This window comes from Ambystoma mexicanum, chromosome 6q (genome assembly GCF_040938575.1).
Source record: "Ambystoma mexicanum isolate Mex_15411 chromosome 6q, UKY_AmexF1_1, whole genome shotgun sequence".
Taxonomy (NCBI): domain Eukaryota; kingdom Metazoa; phylum Chordata; class Amphibia; order Caudata; family Ambystomatidae; genus Ambystoma; species Ambystoma mexicanum.
In genome coordinates this window covers 1,512,920,103-1,512,939,317 of record NC_090937.1, presented here as the reverse complement: position 1 = coordinate 1,512,939,317, position 19,215 = coordinate 1,512,920,103, and the positions used below count along the sequence as shown (strand labels likewise).

Sequence of the window (19,215 nt, the reverse complement as noted above, 5' to 3'; positions counted from 1 at the left end):
CACTGCCTAAGTAAAAGGCGGCAGTGACCTCTCGCACGACCCAACAATTATGGACTATGCTCTTGTTGCCAATGGAGATTTTGAGCATACACCTGATTGGCAGGAGATGTTTGGAATTAGGTGCTTCCAGGTCCATTTCCCATTTGTCTATCAGTTTGAAGGTGGGAATGGCAGGATCCTTTGGGAGTTGGCGAAACATGGCTTCGCTGATGAAGCTCTTACCATTGTTCACGCACACTCGAGCGAGAACATAGTCCTTCCCATCATTTAACTGCACAGGGATGAACAACTGCTCTCCAATTTGCTGAATATCAGCCAGGCTCTGTGCTGATTTCACATCTTTCTGGACTATAGGAGTGGGAGTTTCTGATTGTGGATTAGTATAGAATCTCAGAGTGTTTCCTTCCAGCGTGGAGTACCACTTTAGACTGGAAGGAAGGTTGATTTTCAGAAATAGAGAGGACCCTCCATCACTAGTCTGTTGTCCTACTGCTATTACTGTCACGTCTGGAATTTGGCTATTCTGGAAGTGAAATTCTACTTGGTCAGATTTCTGTTCAAACATGTGGCAGGTGCCGTTTAAACTAACATGGTTGACATTCTGTTTTAATTTTATGGGTCGGCTAGTCTGGGTCCAGAGGACCTTGTTCACGCAATCTATTAGGGGTGACAACCTTCTCAGGAGGTCATTCCCTAGTAAACAAGGGGTGCCCTCTGGAGACACAACTATGACTGGGTGTTTCAACTTGTGTCGCCCGATCTTAATGTCCAAGTCTGCAGTCCCCTCAACGGGAATTTCCTTCCTGTCAAAGTTCTGCAGTTGTCCAGGAAGAGAGGTGAGAGGAATTTGGTAATTCTCTCCCCTTCCTGCATTCAGTTCGTCAAAGGCCCTTCTGGACAGAAGGGTAGCTTGAGATCCAGTGTCCACCAGTGCCAAAATTGTACCCTGCCCCTGTACTTGTACCGGGGCATAGTATCTTCCCTCCTTCTCCTCAAGGGGGCACAGATAATGCACATTTTTGGACAACTGGTGGACTAACTTTCTGGTTTTGGACATCGCTAGCGAAGAGATTTGGGCAGAATTCTGTGGAGAGCCTTGGGAATCTGAAAGAAAAAGTTGGCAACTGGAGATCAGAGCCATTGTGGGTTCCCCTGGCTCCAGTTCCGGGCCGCCCCCCCCTTTTTGGAGGCAGTCACCAGGATGGGTTTGAACCAGGGGATTTTCTTGCTGTTGGTTCTGGGATGAGATGGTGGGCGGCGGTAGCTCAGTCTCCACATCTCCCCAGTCTGGATTTGCATCCCTAGGGACCCATTTTTCTTTGGGAGGAGTTCCCCCCTCTCTGAAGGAGAAGATCCTTTTCCCAGGATCTTCTGAGGATCCCTCTCCCTCAAATTGGAAGATCTGTACCTCCTCCTCAAACTGAGTCTGTTTGGGTCTTTTGTTTCTCCTACCCCCCCTCTGCTCCTTAGGAGGCAGACTTTCAGGGGCAAGAGATTTTGTTTCCGGTTCCTGGGTTTCCAGGGGCTGTTTACAAGTGAGGAAGGAAGCTTCCTCCAAGGCTTTACACCCCCCTTCCCCTTGTGCCTCCTCCCTGGGAACCGGTGAGTTATCGGGGTGCTGCCCCCGTCATTGTTCTGGGGCACCAGGTCCAGAGTTGGGTGCGTTCTGAGCCGGCATGCCGATCTGAGGGTTCTGCTGAGCCCTCAGTATGTGACCCAGATCCCGCGCCATGTTTTGAACCTGGCGCTCTAACTGGGAAACCCGCTCAGGCTGATACGGGGCCCTGTTTTCTCCCCTGGGATGATCCCGGGAAGGGTAGCTATCCCTTCTTTGGTAGTACCCCTGGTTGGGAAGATTTGGGTACCCCCCCACCCTTGGCCTCCCCTCTCCCGGATTAGGTTGTCTGGGCTCAGGGAATTGGGGAAAGAAGGGTGGAGGATTTTGGGGCTGGAAATTGGGTGGATACCTGGGGAAAAAGTTCTGCCCAAGATTTGGAGAATTTCTGCCCTCCTGTGGGAAGTTGGGAGGGAAGTTCCCTGGGTTAGGTGCTTGGCTGGATCCCCCCCCTTGGGCTGGAGGAGTCCACACATAACCCAGGATGGGTCTGTTTCCCTTGTAACGGGGACTTACATAATCAGGAGAGCGAGGGACCCCATTTGTGGGGCTGCCTCCGTGGCTCCCTGTCTGTGACTGGCCCGAGGACCTTCTGGGCCTAGCCTTATTAGGTGCAGGTAGGTTTTTAGGCCCCCCCATCTCCAGATCTAAACCGGGGGTGACCTTTACCTCTGCCACCTTGGCAGCAGCAGGGGTGCTGTTGGTTTTGGGGTTTTTAGGCTGGTTTTTGTTTTCCACCGGTTTCTGCACCTCGTAGATGCGGGTGGCTTGTTCAATGACCCATTCTAAAGATCTTTTCTCATGAAAATCTCTCACGAGCTGGGTCATTATGTATTTGGGCAAGGCATGGAAAAACGTATTAATAAATTCTCTGCTATCTGTGCGCACCCTTCTTGTGGTCTGTGCAAAAGCACGCTTTAACTCTTGCACAAACTCTTGTGGGGCCTGATCCTCCCCACATTGTAAATTGTAGGCTGCCTTGCGAGCCTCTTGGGGATTTCTGTGAACAGAAAAATGTTTTAATATGGCCGCCCTATAAGTGGACCACCTGGAATGATTTTGGTCCTCCAGCCCTGCAAAGAAACTGGAGTACTCTGGGGAGAATGTCCACTTTACATATTGGATACAGCTTTGGCTGTCCTTCAAATGAAAAGTCTCCATCATTTGCTCATAGAGGTCCAAGTGTTCCCAAACAGAATACTTAGCGTTCTTATGGTAAGGCGTGATGACCTTAATCTGCTTTAAGGGGTCCTTAAGCAAGGCCCTTTTTGCCTTACTGGCCCTTTTGGTTCGGGTAACCCTGGTCCATTCATCTTCTGACTCAGAGGCACTGCTCCCAGAGGTTCCCGTCAGATCTTCCAGGTTTTCCCGGATTCTGCGAGCCTGGGAATGGCTGGCAGAATGTGGGGACCTGGTCTCCTGTTTCCTGTGGTGCTCAGAGGAGTCTTCAGATCCCTCCTTGCGGCCAGGATTTGCTGGGTACCCCCCCCCACTGACCTAACTGGGCAGAGGTTTTCAGGATGCCCTTAATGGGCCTACTCACCTGGGGTTCCCCATCAAATTGCACTGTGCTTGGGTGCCCATACCCGGATGCCCGCCCCTCCATTCCTGGGTGGTACTGGCCTATGAGCCCCATGCTTCTGGCTGGATAGTAATCTGCCATCCCTGTGGCCCTGTGCTCATGTGCGCCAGGGGACATGGGGGTGGCAGAGTCCAGGGACTGAGAGAGATAAAGGCCTCTGGTACTAGGGCTCCTGAGGTTATGCTCAGGAGTTTCCCTTTCCCAGCGAACCTGGTCTCCATCCGCCCCTGCTCCCTGTTGCAATGCAAGAGCCTGCATTTGTGCCTTCAGTTCCTCAGTTAAGGCCTTACTAGACTCTATCAGTCTCTCCTGCATCGCTACCTGTTGTTGGAGCCTATCATTGTGTTGACAGAGGGCCTCATTTTCCCTCTGTGCTTCCTGGTTGGTCCTGGAGAACTGGGCCAGTCTTTGCTGCAGGAGGTTTACCTCCTGAGTCCCATCCCTACTGGTCTGCTCCTTTCTTGCCAGAGCCTCTTCCACCCTTCTGGTGTGCTCTACCAAGTTCTGGTTTTCTTTTTGGAGGTCACCCAGCCCCTGGAGGGCCAGGTGATTTTCTTCAATTTCCTTTTTTAAGTGGCAGACTTCCTGGCCTAAAGTGTCTCTTTCCTGACTGAGAGCCTGCATCTGTGCTGCCAGGTCGTCCCTCTGCCGTTGGAAGGCACCAGCTTTCTGGCGCTCCTGATCAAACTCTGCCTGGTTATCCAGGTCTTTCAGAATCAGTTTATTGCTCTCTGCCTTCTCCCTATCTAGGTGGCTTTGCACGGTGACTACCTGCTCAGCACATACCCTATTGAAATCTAACTGTTGCTCCAGCTTTTTCTGGCTCTGCAGTAGGGAGTCCAAACCTTCTTGGTACTCCTTCTGCAAGGCCAGAAATCTGGTATCCTGGTCAGCCTTTTCCTGTTGCAGTATATCCAGGTCCTCTTTTATTTTAATGATATACTGCCTACTATCATTTTCTGACTCCTGGCTCCTCTGCAGCCTCTGCTCAGAAGAGTCCAGATCAGATTGGGCCTTCTGTAATGCCAGCAGTTGCCTACTCGCCAAATCTTGGCCTTCAGCACATTTGTCCTGCATGGCTCCCATATGTAAATATAAATATGCCGCTACCCTGGCAATCTTGTTGTGCTCATCCTTAGCCTTCGGGGCCAAATATAGTTCACTCAGGGCCACATGTAAGGGACCCTGATCTCTCCATATATCTGACCCTGTTTCCATGACCTGTTGCGTGATGGCCTGCAACCAGACCGTCTGGTCCTGGTGAGTCCACTCACCTCTCACAAATAACTTATGTAAGAAGTGCTCTCTGGCTATTTTCATGTCTACTAAGGTCGTCATTCTAGAGATTGGTCTCTGTCCTGACTTACAGAAGTTTGTATTTTATTTTTGCAAAACAGACCTTTTCCTAAGAGCGTTCCTTTGAGGAGTGCTTTACAGCGTAACACAGCGTGGTGATCCGACCGGATATGTGTATCTGGTCAGCTGGCACGCTGTATTAATCTGCACAAATGGTAGATCTAACCCAAACATCCCGGACGAGCCCGCAATTTGTAAGAGGATTCAATTCAACACTACAGCTAAGTCAATGCCTAGTCTGGGATACTGAATGGAAATCCTTATTGATATATCTTTATGTCCAGTTCATGCGTTCTGGATGACTACCCCTATATAACACCCCTCTCTTAGAATCCCCCTGACCCTACTGAGCCAAGAAGTAGGTTTGTTTTGCAAATTTAAAAGATTTATTTGAAAAAAATTAAACAATGTAGAGATATATCACACTTTAATAATAAATTAATAATTGGATATCACACTTAATCTTGTATGATAAAGATTAACAACGGAGAATCTGGCACTAGCACACTTCTTTATAATCACTAAGGAGTTGACATGAAATGGATAAGGTAGCACACTGGTAAATAGGGACAGAAGAATAATGTGATAGAGAATGCTTTATAGAGTTCAAATGGATGCAATGTTGAATGAAATGCAGTACAGAAAATCACTTGATAGGATTTCAGCAAAAGACAATGTAATCACTTTTCTCTGGCAATCCCCTCCCCCCCTTTATGCAATGCAAGGAAATGGAAGGAAAGCACACAGTTCTCAGAAATGCAATCAACTGTAATTCAGTTCACCCCAGCAAGCTTACACTACAGAAGTTGGAAACACAGGCCCAAAATGCTTTTATATGTGCTGGCAATGAAGTGAAAAATATGCTAAAATGCTTTTAATTCCCTCTAGGAGGTTCAGGGTGAGTGGTATCAAGTTAATATTAGTCCAGGCTCACCCTAGCAATGATTCAGGAATGATTGGCAGGTTAAACAAATTTTTTCTTTAACAGAAGGCAAGCAGCAGCAGATTTTTACACGTGGAGAAACTTGCAAATCGCGGCAAAATGTCAAATCGCGGCAAAATTTGCGAATGCGCCGGGCGCGATTACAGAGGAACTACAAGGACTATCACTATCGTTTTGGGGTCCTAGGACAGCCTAGGATCTCAGCTTCCAGATGAAAGTTACTGCAAGTCTCTAAGACAAACGGTCGCGGAGATATGAGCGATTTTGTGAAGGTCGTTTTTCAGATTTGAAATTTTAAAGTTCAAAAAGACAAGTGCAGCTTGCAACTAGAAAATGACAAGTGACAGCTTTACAAAAGACAGGTGACAGTTAGGAGGCAGTTCTACTTAGATTAAAATAGCTTGAATTATATTATTTTAACTAAGAGCTTGGTTCTGCACAGTTCTACTAGGTACTCACACTATATTCTTGAATTAAATGGGCCTCGCCACGGATCTGGTCAGGTTTTTAGACTGGACTCTTGTCTGGGCTCTGCTCTCTCTCTGGATTCTGGAGATTGATGGATTTAAAGTCTGGATCTTTCTGCACAGCTTTCTCTAGAGATTGATGGAGGTAAAGTATGGATTTTCCCGGCAGAGCGTCCCGCTGCAAATGGATTTGAAGGTCCCTATCTGTCCTGTCTGTCTGCTTTTATCTGTTTTTAAAATGGGTGTGTGTGCAGCATCACTAAACCCTACCCCTCTACACTTGCCATTGGCCCAATTCTCCCCTCTCCCATGATTGGGGAAGGAACTGTGAGTCAGAGTGATGCTGTAGGTTTTATGGGTCAGAGGATCCCCCCTGTCAAATTGCACACAATATATATTTGATAAAAAAAACATATTTGCACAGGTACACATTTGTTTAAAATTACATGCACCCTTCACATATCACAGGAGGTATCCCCTGTTCAAACTCTGCTCTTCCTGGGGGCTTGCATTCAGAAATGGCACATATTTCACTTTTTAACTGATTTTGCAATGTCGGACATTAACCCAAATTTACACACATGTGCGCAAGGAGTATGGGCATTAGTTGATGAAGTGTCAGATTTTTCACATGCACACATTTTGAGTAATATCCTCTTTTCCGCTAAAACCCCCCTGAACATACCACCGGGTCCTAACACGTCTTAAAATGTGGGCAGAAAAATCACAAGAATTATGGTGTCATTTAAATAATTTTCACAAGTCCGTACTATGAGTTATTCATCTTTTTAGAGTTATGTTCTGGCCCCAAAGGGGTGTGGTTTCCCCCCAGCACAAGGTTGAATTTCTGTTTTTTCCAGTTCTGCCAAGCCAGCTTGCTCTCACAGGCAGTGCCCCTCCCCTGTCCTTCCAGGAGGAAGCTCCATTTACGACTCCCGCCAATAAAACATTTGCCTGAGTCAGGACAGGGCTTTGTTCAGAGCTCCTGTATTCTGTGGGGGCTCCCCTTAATTCAATTATCAGAGAGATGGCATATCCTTAGTGTGGCCAGCAAAAGGCAGATAGGCCTGGGAACACAGCTGTGACTCAAGTTTCACTCCTGATGGGGGGTAGTTGCCAGGCAGAATTCAGTTCCTTAAGCCAGGTTTCAGATAAAATGTCACTTTTTGTTACCCAGTTTAAGTCAAGACAATGTTTACATATGCAGCTAGAATGCTGATTCTAAGTTTAAAACTATGACATTTAAACAATTGCAACCTATGTGACACTCAAAGTAGGTCACTCATTTCTTTTAAACATTTAGATTTTTAGTGTCTTTCAGTCCAAATTTACTTAAACTGCTGAAATCCACAGCTCAGCCAGTCTTGTTATAAACCTTCAAGTCACTTCAGAATATAACTTTACATTGGATCCACCTCTCAGTAAGTCTTTCTTTGGCTTGCTTTGAGTTCATTTATTCAGTTTTCTACAAAAAAGTAAAATCTGGTGTTGTTTTAAAACGCCGGCTTTTTGATAGTGGTGAGTACTGGTACTGCACCCCTTTTTGGGATTTAAGAAAATGAATTCCCAACAGTTATGGGTTTGCTTTTGGCAATCAGCATTGCCATTCCCAATGGTTTCAGACTACTGTGTGAGTAGTCCAATGGTGGTTTTAGCCAGTGTCCTTCTGTGCCCATAACATCGGCAAAAATGAGTGGCAGCCTATTCTTCATGCATTTCCCTGTGCATTTTCTGGGAAGCTCTGGCCATCATGATGTTTTCCATGTCAGTACTGCACAGTTTTGAGGTAGGGCTTGGATGCGTGGATAAAAACATCCCACAATACCTACATTTTGTGAACGGACACCCCAGACATTTGTATGGTCCACGGACTATTAATTGGGGTTTAAAAAAATATGACTGTACAATATAGAACATATTTATGGTAAATAAATAAATGGATTTATGAAAGGGATGGGGTATCAGAATGAGAAACATAAATAGGAGCATTTGGAATAACTGTCCAATGATTATGAGGGGAGGTTGAGAGTTTCATCATAGAATTTTCCATTTAGACTTTGGGAATTTGATGGGTGTGATTAGTGGTGGCGAGGGGCAAAGGTACAATAAGCACAGTGATAACCAACATGTCTAATAAGATGATTGTTTAGATAATTGAAAAGACCCTTAACATAACTACTAAATTCATCCAATTTTGCAGATAAGATCATGATTTCATTATGGACAGTTGGGGATAGAGATTGTCTTTTTGGTTCTTAGGATTCTCCATAATTAAATTGGGGTGTTTTTTCTTTATGTAAAGTATGTGGTATGAGAAAAGAAGATATTATTATTTCAATGAGCTTTGTATTGAATACATTGTTTGTTCTTCCAACCACTCAAGCGTGTTTGCCAATTCTGATAAAATAAAAATAATAGTGATATTTGCTTATACAAAATGTTTAGATAATGAATGGTAATAACACAGTTTACTTACTATTTGGTGAGAGATTGTTTTGGAATAAGCACCTAGTGTTTGTGACTTTGTATGCAGAGTTTTATTTATTTATTTATTTTTTTACATTTATAAAGTGCTCACACAGCCCGCAGGCATCGAGGCGCTGTTACAGGAATTGTTAGTTTTTCTTAGTTGTGTTTTTTCTTTGTCTTAGTTACGTATTTATATCGCGCTTAAACACTCAGAGGTTTCTAAGTGCGGACCCGGGGATCGAACCTGTTGTTGCTTTGTGTCGTCTTGCTTCCAAGACGCGCACGCTGCCGCTGTGCTATCCTCCCGGGACGATTTGAGTTGTATTGCAGTGCTAATATGAGGTGTACAGTTTTGGTTTGTGCTTGGTGCATTCCATTATATTGTGTGATAAATGAAAAATGTATTTCTACATTTTGAAGTGATGATTTGTACAAAGTAATGGTGTGTTATAAATGTGTGTTTGGTGGGTGGGTTGAACATGGTCTGTTCTCTGCTGTGCTTCTGAGCTTTGTCAATGCTACCTTCTGTCCGCCAACAATCGCCTTGTCCACAGACTCTAAAGGTGCTGCATTGGGGGTGAGTTAAAGGAAATTATAGCAAATTAAGTTTGAACAGGTAAAAACCTATGAAGTTCAGTGAAAAATCATGGTTAAAGGGACATTATGGATAAGTTGCACTAATGAAAACCTATGACATTCATTGAAAAAACGTTGTTAAAGGGATGTTATGGTTACAAGTAAAACTGAAAAACCCCAGAAATTCACCAGTTATGGTAAGGTAAGCAACCATAACTTGTGTCAGCACTGTTAACTGCTAAGACTAACACCCAGGATATCAAAGCTGCTAGAACTGTGCAAAGGTTAATTGTGGGATTTTGCCTGGCCCTTTTACATACTTGACTTATGAAGGGTACTGAATCAACATGCCCTGATCATTAAACAAACTTAAGTAATTTACCATACCTGCAGAGATGGTTGGAGATGACGACTTTCCGCTAGCATCTGCATGTATTTACATCAGAGCTGAGCACACAGTGACAGACCAAGTTCAGAGGAATTTTGTGATACAGAGACCACCAGCTCAGAGCTCACAGCACGATGAGGCAGGCAGCTAAGAGAGAGGCACAGGATGGCAGGCATCAAGCTGATGCTCTGACACTAGCTGGACCTCAGGATGTGCAGGGCTGAGTCGACTGTCTGTTTCACGTGGCCAGGCAGCACAATGTAATCAATCAAATCAATGGGCCAATAACACACCCACATACAGGATGCTGCTCTGGGCCTCAGGCAGCCATGCCTACTGGAGCCATGATTAATGAAAAATCAGTAGAGTTTGAGAGGAATATTGGTAGGTTGTAGTACTGCTTAAAAAGCGGTAGCCTACCTCCTGAATCAGTAGGGTTGGCAAGTATGCTATGTTTGTGCATATGAGTATCATCCGGAAATCATCTCTATAACATAGGTTGCCTGTGGTTATGATTAATTCAAATCCTTCCAAACGTCACCTATTTGTTTTGCTTAAGTCACTCCTAGTGGAATTGGTATGCTCAGACATGGGTCCCGAGCCTGCTGGGTCTAGAGACCCAATCTAATCCTCACTGATGATGCACGACAAGGCCGAAACATGTCTGGGGATACTTGTGGTCTTATAGAGACGGCTATGTGACCGGTCCAGTTTGGGCTGGACTGCCCATTTAGGGGTGGGACCAAGCCTGCTTTGCATATGTCTTTCTCCTTCTGTAATGACTTGGCAAGCTGAAAAACTATGGTCTGGTGCATAGCCCAGAATTGTGCCTGTGGTTATGATTAATTCAAAACCTTACAGCCATACCCTTTTCCTTTTGCTTAAACCATGCCTATTGGAGCAATGATAAATGAAAAATCGGTAGGGTGTGAGAGGAATATGGGTAGGCAGTAGGACTGCTTAAACGTGGCAGGTATTTGTGATGCCTCCTATGTAGTGCTTGAAGAGCCAAGTCTTTATCCGTGTCCTGAAATGAGGGAGCATCTGAAATGTTCTAGTAGAAGCTGGGTTGGTGTTTCAGTTGGCTGGAACACAGCATGGCAATGCTTGTTTCCTTGTTTTCTCTTTCCGGGTTAAGGATGAATTAAGCATGGGGATAGTGTGAATCATACATGTGTGCACGCCACTACAATTGGAGAGTTTCCCATTAAGGTAGGCTGGAGTCTCGGTTTTCAGAGAGAAGCATGAGTGTTGTGTAAAAAATTGATCAGCCAATGTCATACTTTTTGGTTTGAGGGATAACCTCACATGTTTTGGTTCAGGTGATTAAGCATCTTGAAGCATGCCAAGCTGCTTTTTTGAGGATTAGACATTAGTAGCCAGCATGGCGAAGCTGCTAAGTGGAACATCATAAGGTACTGAATCATGGCCAGAAAGTCTGATTAAGGGAGAAATGTTTTCGACTTCTGGCAAAGAGTTAGCTGATACATGACTGTTTGGGAGCTCTTTCTGATATGTTGGTGAAAGGATAGGTAACTGTCAATGAACCTGAGTGGTTTTGCCGATGGGGCCATTTCAGGTGAGAACCCATCTAATTGCATGTCATTGAGCAAACGTTGGATGTCTCTATAATTTGAGCGTTGGCTTAATAGAACAAACTTGATTTTTCCTCCTATTTTCTTTATGTTTGTGCTCATTGCCCAGGTATGGATAATTCCGAGGCTGTCCCTGAAATGTTTTCTACATAATTCAATATAATCCATGGCTGGGTATTTAATTAGATACTTAGGTTTGTCATTTTGTTGAAACGCGCTTGCCTTCCCCTTGTATTAGGATATAGAAAGAATACATTTCATCTTCCATTAATGGTTGAAGGGAGGCAAGGAATGCATGTAATGATATGGCTTGTGTATAGGTTATTAAAGGGTATGGGTTCACTATATGTTAGGTGGGAACATATATTTCTTAGAACTTAGAAGGGTTTCACAAATGTAGTGTGAATTTAGACATGGGTGTTCAATTGGTAGTATGACCACCCCAATACTGCTGTGACCTTTTCTATGAAAGCATGGAGCATACAATAAGGTAGTTCAATAAATTGATCTCTTACCTTGGGTATAGCGGTGTGACCACCAGACACTTCTTCAAACCTACCCAAAGGAGCAATTCATGTTCGAAATTCTGGAATGCACTTTGAAAGTTGCTTAGTTAGAAAGGTCTATAAAATGTGTCGCCCACTGTTCAGAAATGGAGTAGTGTATGTCTGAGCAAAATACCAGTAGTAGACAAAGGGCCTGATTTACAAACATGTTTTAACATGGGAAAGTACCCATTGAAAACATTTGTGTAAATCAGGCCCGAGATGTCGGATTCACAAAGTTTGTTTCTATTCAGGGGTAAATGAAGCAACCATAAAAATCAGTAACTCACAATAGAGTAAGATAGGCATGTTCCCAGGACAGTCGTGCTGTCTACCAGAGGATTACAATTTTGTGCAGGGTTACAAACATATGCATAATGTTAAAGAGCCTAACGATACCAGTAGGTCTACAAAGGTGCATGTTTCCAAAGGTATTGTTAAGGAGGTGTCTCATTTGAAAAGTGATGAAGACACACATAAAACAATATGGAATTAAAAAAATATATATATTTTGAGAACAGGAGGTGTGAACATGATTGCATATGTATGTAAACAAGTTGTAGTTTTTGCACTTTCCCCTTCCCTCTCCCAGCACTTGCACGATCTCATTGTCACTTGGCCTACTAAGATCGTTGTCAAGTTCTCTCATGTCCCCCCTTGCCTTGTTGCTCCTTGAAACACATGTGTATAGGCGCACTATAAATACATTATCATATCATAATATACCGTATATGTGGAATAATTAGGAATATCTTAAATAAAAGTGTTTTGGAGTAAAAAAGACAAAGTACTCAGTTGCATGTTTCATTTAGGTCTAAAAGGCTGGATGTCCAACTAGGTTTTAGAGTGTATGACACTGTATGCCATAAACCAGATTTATTGAGAGATGTATTCGTCTTGGTATAGCTAATCTAAAACATGTTCAACTTTGGTGTAGTTCTCTAGATACAGAACAATCTATCCATGTTTATTTATGAGGAAAATGATCACTGTATATAGAGAAGGTTAATTTTGTGCAAAGCTAGTATGGGCATTAAGGGCCTGATTCATGGAATATTTGCCCGGTTCAAAGTGAATTTGCACTGGTGAAAAGTGACTTTGCACTGCTGTTACAAACCTTGATTCATGGAACCGTCTAAAGTGTCTTTCTGCAGTGCAATGTCCGGGAAAGTTAGCCTTTCCCGGACTTTGCACGGTAAAAATAAATTTTGCACATTTCAATGAATCTGGCTTGATGTCCGCAACACAAAGTCACTTTTCAGCAGTGCAAATTCACTTTGAACTGGGTAAGCATCCCATGAAATCGGGCCATTAGTGTATCACATTTGCTGCAACCACAAATAGGGATCATATTTTATAGATACATGAGTTTGAAGGTACTAAATTAATCTATTAGCATATGTGGTGTAAATATCAAGGTCTTTTCAATAAACATGCTGTATCATATGATTACACACTGGCTATACAACATTATCCATTGGTTAAATATGTCCTGATTCCTAAAGGATCACATAATACATTGTTTTTAAAAGGTCAAGGACACACCTTTTTACTTGTTGTGCAAGCCATTCCCACACAAGGTGACCTGATTATTTCTTGGGGGGGGCAGTGTGCCTGCATAAATGATTCCTGTAAAGCTCCATACACGTGAGTGTGCTGAGTACAATCTCGAAACTAATGTTTGTTGTTTTCCAGCTCCTATATCGTTGAAGAGAGTGCCTTTCGCAGTAAGAGGTCCATTTAGTGCCAACCCTTGTCAAATGTGAGACAAAGAAAAAAAACATTCTCGCCCTTGAGGGACCGAAATGCAAGAAAAAAAATGTATAGGGATAGAAATACACCTTGAATAGCCGCGCTCATTAACTGTTCTTCCACATCCAAGAAAATGCATGACAGTCTCCCTCTGTTTAATTGAACATGTTGTTGCCACGCGCAAGAAGGCAATGCTTTTTGTATGCATTTCAAGGACATTTTTGATTCAAGATTTACTCTGAAATGCATACAGATTGCCGATACTTCATACTGCTCTGTGCATTTACAGAGGGGGAAAAGGGGCAGTTGAATCATACAAATGGCCATTGAGAATGTGGCTCAGTGCTCTTTGGTGCAACTTAATGGGCTGTGATTGTGATTACCATAGCTCAGGCCAATAAACAGTTTGAAAAATACCCTATTTTTCAATGTTCAATTGTCTAAGCCATTTAGATGTTCTGTTTACTATAAATAGATATGCGATCATTTAGTCTACTTGCAGATTCTCAATAGCCATTAGCACCCTGGCAGGGGGGAACCAGCCAATCAGGTGGCTCGGAACGCAGGCTCAAATCAGCAATGAAAGCCTGTGTTTCATGCCACCCGATGGCCGGCTCCCTCTTCCACCATCTTCCCCCCCACCATCTGTCACCTTTTTTTTAGATTTCCCACCCCCCCTACTTACCTTATTTCAGCAGCGGCTAGTGTCACTGCAGCCGCTTCTTTCCCTTGGCTCCTGCAGGCCACCATGGAAAGGGAAGAAGGGCTGTGTACAGAGCCCCTCCTTCACCTTCCATGGCAGTCATCTTAAAACAGTATTTCCAGTCATTGAAAGCGACCCACGAGGCACCCCGTTGAATGACTGCAAATACTTTTTTAGCACACCTGGTTACCGATTTGGCAGCCCAGAATGCTAATGGCCTTAAGCCCCTTTTCCAAATACTGAAATTGAGGGTAATGACCCAGATCCCTCATTGCTGCTTGGCTGCTATCCCCGGTTACAACCCTTGGAACAGGGGCTTAAGGCCACATAAAAGACTGTGTTGGGCAATTATCGCATTGGCTGTATTTTGCACTTAAAAGGCTGATGCCGAATACAGCTCTTGAAGAAGAAGAAGAAGAAGAATGGACCCATTCAGCGTTGGCATTTTAACCTATTGAAAAAACAAAATAAGAAGCAATCTCACAATCTCTCAAAACGAACATTTTGGAAAAATATGTCAAGTAACAGCTTCTATGTTTGGATTTACTGACAAAAATGATTTCCAAAAATAGTAAAGAAGTTACTTCTAATACATACATCTTTAGAAAAAGGTTTATGGTTTTGAAATCTTTTGCATTTTTTAGGAAACCAAGTATATGGAATTTGCGAAACAGTATTATTTAGACATTACCAAAAGTACCGGTTCTCTGAACGGATTCTGTAGACAGACATGATTACACTCTCATCAATTGTTGAAAATCAATGATCCTGTAGGTCACTGTTCTGATTCGCTCTTTGCTTGATGTGCTTTGCACCCTGAAGTAAACTGAACTGAGAACTAGCGTGTGTGGCTGGCTGACATACCCCGAAGCTGGCGCAGGGGTAGTTGAGAGTTGGTGAGCTGCTGCATACTGGGATCTTCTGTCCTCTCTCCCCGCCTTTCGCCCCACCCTGGCGTGGTGCAGTTTGTTGCAGTGCATTGCGGTGCACATATCTCAGAAACCATGCAACCTATGGCCTTGAAACATGGTTTTCCGAGTGTTGTTCCTAATGTCGAAATCCGGGGAAAGGGGTGGCGTGTCCAAATGTTATGTAGCAAGTTCATGTCTGCAAGGTCATAACAGGTAACTATTCAAAATCTGTTGCAGATTGGTGAAACGGGGTGGATTGTATAAGAACAATGCTTCGCCAAGACACAAACCCCCTAACACATTTAGTTTTGCTGGAATCCGGGGACAGGCGTGAGGTGTACCCATGTCATGAAGCCAGTAATGTCCTGAGGGTCCTAACACCGCTTTGCCATCAACCCAGCCACCCACAAATGTTCACTTTTATAAATACAGATGAAAGAATTGACACAGCATTTGTGCAATAAGCTACTTTGACGATTTAGGAAATGCATTTCAGGTGAAAGGTATGATCGAGCCCCTTTACCGGAAACCGTGTTTGTGAAGAAGTACATTGTACCAGACCACAAGCATTTGTGATCCAAATGAAAGACCCTTCCTAAATGAGGAAGATGACCAGGATAATGTATTTTAGTGTAGGTTGTGAGTGTGCAATTTAGAAATATTTTTCACGATTAAGAGGTATAGATCCAAATAAAATCCTGTGCTTCTTTTGCCCACAGATGTGAACCGTTTTATAAAATACTGACATAGGCCATGATTATCAGATGGGCTTACGAGTGTCTTACTTTATTAGGTGACCACACTTGTAAACACGAGCAACAAGGGACCGTCAGGTAAAAAGAAAGGCCGATCGAAGAAGGCCCATGTTCTTGCTGCTTCGGTGGAGCAGGCCACTCAGAACTTTCTGGAAAAAGGAGAGCAGATCGCCAAAGAAAGCCATGACCTGAAGGAGGAATTGATTGCAGCTGTAGAAGACGTACGCAAACAAGGTATGTGTGTTTCTAATCCAGTTAGTTCCAGGAATAACCTTTTATGCTTTTTGACGGTTCTTTTTTGGATTTCATATCCCAATGCCTCTTATAAGCCGGTTTATGCCTGCTTCATTTTAAATGAGGCGAGTGGGAAAGGGACATGCAAAAGTGAGGCGCAATGCTTTTCTGCCTGCATGTTCTGCTCTGTCCCATTTGTCTGCAGTGACAAGGCGGAGGAGGGGCCCAGCGCGTAGTAAATATGTCCATGGTCTTGCCCTTCTCACTCATGTCAGTGCATTTCTTTTTATGCTTGCATGATATTTTCTCGTGGTCTTAAAATGGGTTCCTATGGACACCACCCTGATTTTGCACCTGCTAAAGACCAGGCATATTCCATAGAGATCAAGTGCAAGTTACAGGTGCTGTTTACTTTTTTTGTAAATAGAGTAACATGAAAGAGTATACATGAATTGGCCCGTTTCACGTTTTACTCTCTGCTTTGGGAATGATGAAAGTCTCACCCTGGGGTCCGAACAGCATAGAAGTGCAAATGTCGGTGATCCCCTGCATACAATTTACATTTGATGTAAAGTGACCCCCATAACATGTTGCCTACGCAAGTATTAGCTCTTGTGCAAATACAGTGGCAGTGTATTGTCCTGCCACCATTTTAACTGTAAATGGAGGAATAGTGTTAGTGATCGGCAAACTCTGTTTCACATAATCAGATGTAGGATTACACTGCCACCATGACAAGTCTGCTATTGACTAATCACTTGTTCATGACTTTAAGCAGAACTGAGCAGGCAGACATGAATTTACCTGAAAAGCAATTCCTGTTCTAGAAAATAAATCACACACTGGTACGTAGAACCTTCAAATAAGCACAAACGGACCAGACCATGTAATCCGTTTCACCTCATTAAGGTAGTGTATATACTTACTCATACTATCATGAGCAAAACAATATGTTTATCGCTCTTGGCTCCTTACAGGTATGCTATGGATGTCACTGCTATGAACCATGAAGGCTTCACACCCGAGTTGGCCACCTGTGCCAAGTGCCTTGGGTTCAATATCGACAGACACCTCACCTTCAAACAGCACACAGAAAGGAACGCACAAATGCCAACGTACTCTCCTGCAGGAAATAAAGCATGCATCCCAGAAAATGGGTTTGTCATATTTTCCCTACAGCTATTTTCACTGTGTCTATTTTAACCCTGATGTTTTCACTGCTGTCAATCCTCCATTTAAACCCCCCCCACACGTTGACACCCATGCACCCCAATCTCCTATCCAAAACACACAACGCATGACACATATTTTTATTTTAAAACTTTATTGTTAAAAACGGTGTGTTTGGGATAGGAGATTGGGTGGTTGGGGGTTGAGTGTTTTCAGGGTTTGTCAGGGTTAAATGGGGGATTGGCATCATGGTTAAAATAGCTGTAGTGAAAATAGATATGGTGAAACACAGTAACTGCAGAAAACAACTTCAGATCCACTGTCCAGCCTTGCTCCTCTCCCACCTAGATTTGGCAAGGCCTTCCTGCGACTACCCTGGCACCCTTGGGATGAGTCCTGCATGCTGCACCAAGACTTATTAAAGACCTCAAATTTGACCAATTCGGGCAGGCTCCCGCTGCAAGCCTGTATCATCGACAAATCCTGTTGCATCATCTGAAATCCACCAGAAGTGAGAAAATATGCAGAATTTAACTCTGACAGTGCAAGAAGGAAAGGAAAACAGAAGACAGGCCTTGTCTGTCTAGGCTCCAAGACTCTGGGACCTCCTCCCCGTCAATATCAGACTTGCCACATTGTTTCTACAGTTCAGGAATGTGCTCAGTCCCTTCCTTTTCAGGGCTCCTCCCGAACACATAGGTCCACACACCCTACACTCCCCGCCCTACCTGAGACTCTGTGATCCACACCCCACTGTCTTCTCCCCTGTTTGCTTATAGATTCCAGACAGCCACATTGCCTACCTTCAACGTTTCCTGTTCCAGTGGGCTCCATGACCAGCAAACAGAGTGCAGAGAGAGAAGCAGCACTTTGGAAGTGAAACCCCAAAATGTGCCTACAAATGACATTTGCTTTGTTGCTAAAAATCCCCAAATGCCTATACCACAACACTTCTCAACATTCAAAATCTTGCCTGGTGCTAACATTCATGTATCTAATGAAGCATTGTGGAACATACAAAGTCCTAATATGAAGAGCAAAACATTCTTCAGACAAACTGGATTGTCTGAAACTGACAGCTTCTACCAAAATCTGGGTGCAGTACCCTGGGCTACCTGAAGGACAGCTGTCAGATGAGTTACTGATAAAACTAAAAGTCTGCTTGATTAGCATAACATAAAAAGGATTGTTGCCAAAAAGGAATACAGATTTTAGTTGTGATTTAGATCCCACAGATTTTAAGGCTAAGGAAGTAATGTATTTATGTTTGATGCATCAAATATGGTTTTGCTGGATTTAGGAATTAATTAGCCTGGCTGAGCTGCAAGAACTGGAAAAGCAGGCTTTTCTCCTAGGAGGAGGGCCTACCTCTCAGCAAAAACTCACTGGGAGATGTTAATTGTGTGGTGTAACAGACTCTTGTCTCCAGAAAGAGAAGGAACAATGACAAGCCTTTCAGCCCAGGAAGCAGAGGTGTGAAGGTGATCGTAAACTCTCCGAGAAGGAGCTTCCCCCAAGGAGGGGGATGCACTGGACTCCCAGGAGAGACAAAGGGGCAGAACCAAGCGACCATCTGCTGTTAAGTGTGAACAATGGACAGTTTTTAAAAGAATCATAACTTGTTATTGAAAGTGGTGAAAAAAAAAAAGGACAGAGTTGTTAATTTAATTTTTGACTGCACGTTTGAAGAGGTGATAGAACTGTGTGACATGTTCTGGACAGAAATGGCAATATATATGGTTTTATGCGAAAAGTGTTAATGTTAGAATTTTGAAAATGTCCACACACATCCCCATGTTAAACACACACATTTGTGGAAAGTTGCATAACATTTGGAAATTGTGTTCATAGTGAAAAGGACACAATCTTGTAGAAAGTTGAGACAAGATCCCACCGCTGCAGTTTTTTGAGGAATAGCTGCTACATAAAATATGGCATCTTTGTTTGTGATTTGTATAATGGTGACCAATGTAGAAATATACATTTAGTATCAAATCCAATTTTGATCCTTGATCCATCACTCAAATTGCAAGGCGGAGAGGGAGTTTGTTCCTATCCCAGAACACAAGGGCAAGCTTAGCTAAGCCGGGCCATACACCCACTTTGTGATGTCAATTTCTAAGCATAGAGACAACACATAGGGACTCACTGACA

At 43.6% G+C, this 19,215-nt stretch overlaps 1 protein-coding gene across 2 annotated transcripts in view; it reads left to right on the top strand.

Annotated features, from left to right (window-relative positions):
- The window catches only part of LOC138516807 (catenin alpha-2), a 3,575,147-nt gene that overhangs the window by 783,481 nt on the left and 2,772,451 nt on the right, over nucleotides 1–19,215 (top strand). For both annotated transcript variants that reach the window (XM_069632215.1, XM_069632216.1), the window contains exon 3: nucleotides 15,696–15,891. In XM_069632215.1, coding sequence (XP_069488316.1) covers nucleotides 15,696–15,891 — 196 coding nt within the window. The remainder of the gene's footprint in view (nucleotides 1–15,695; nucleotides 15,892–19,215) is intronic.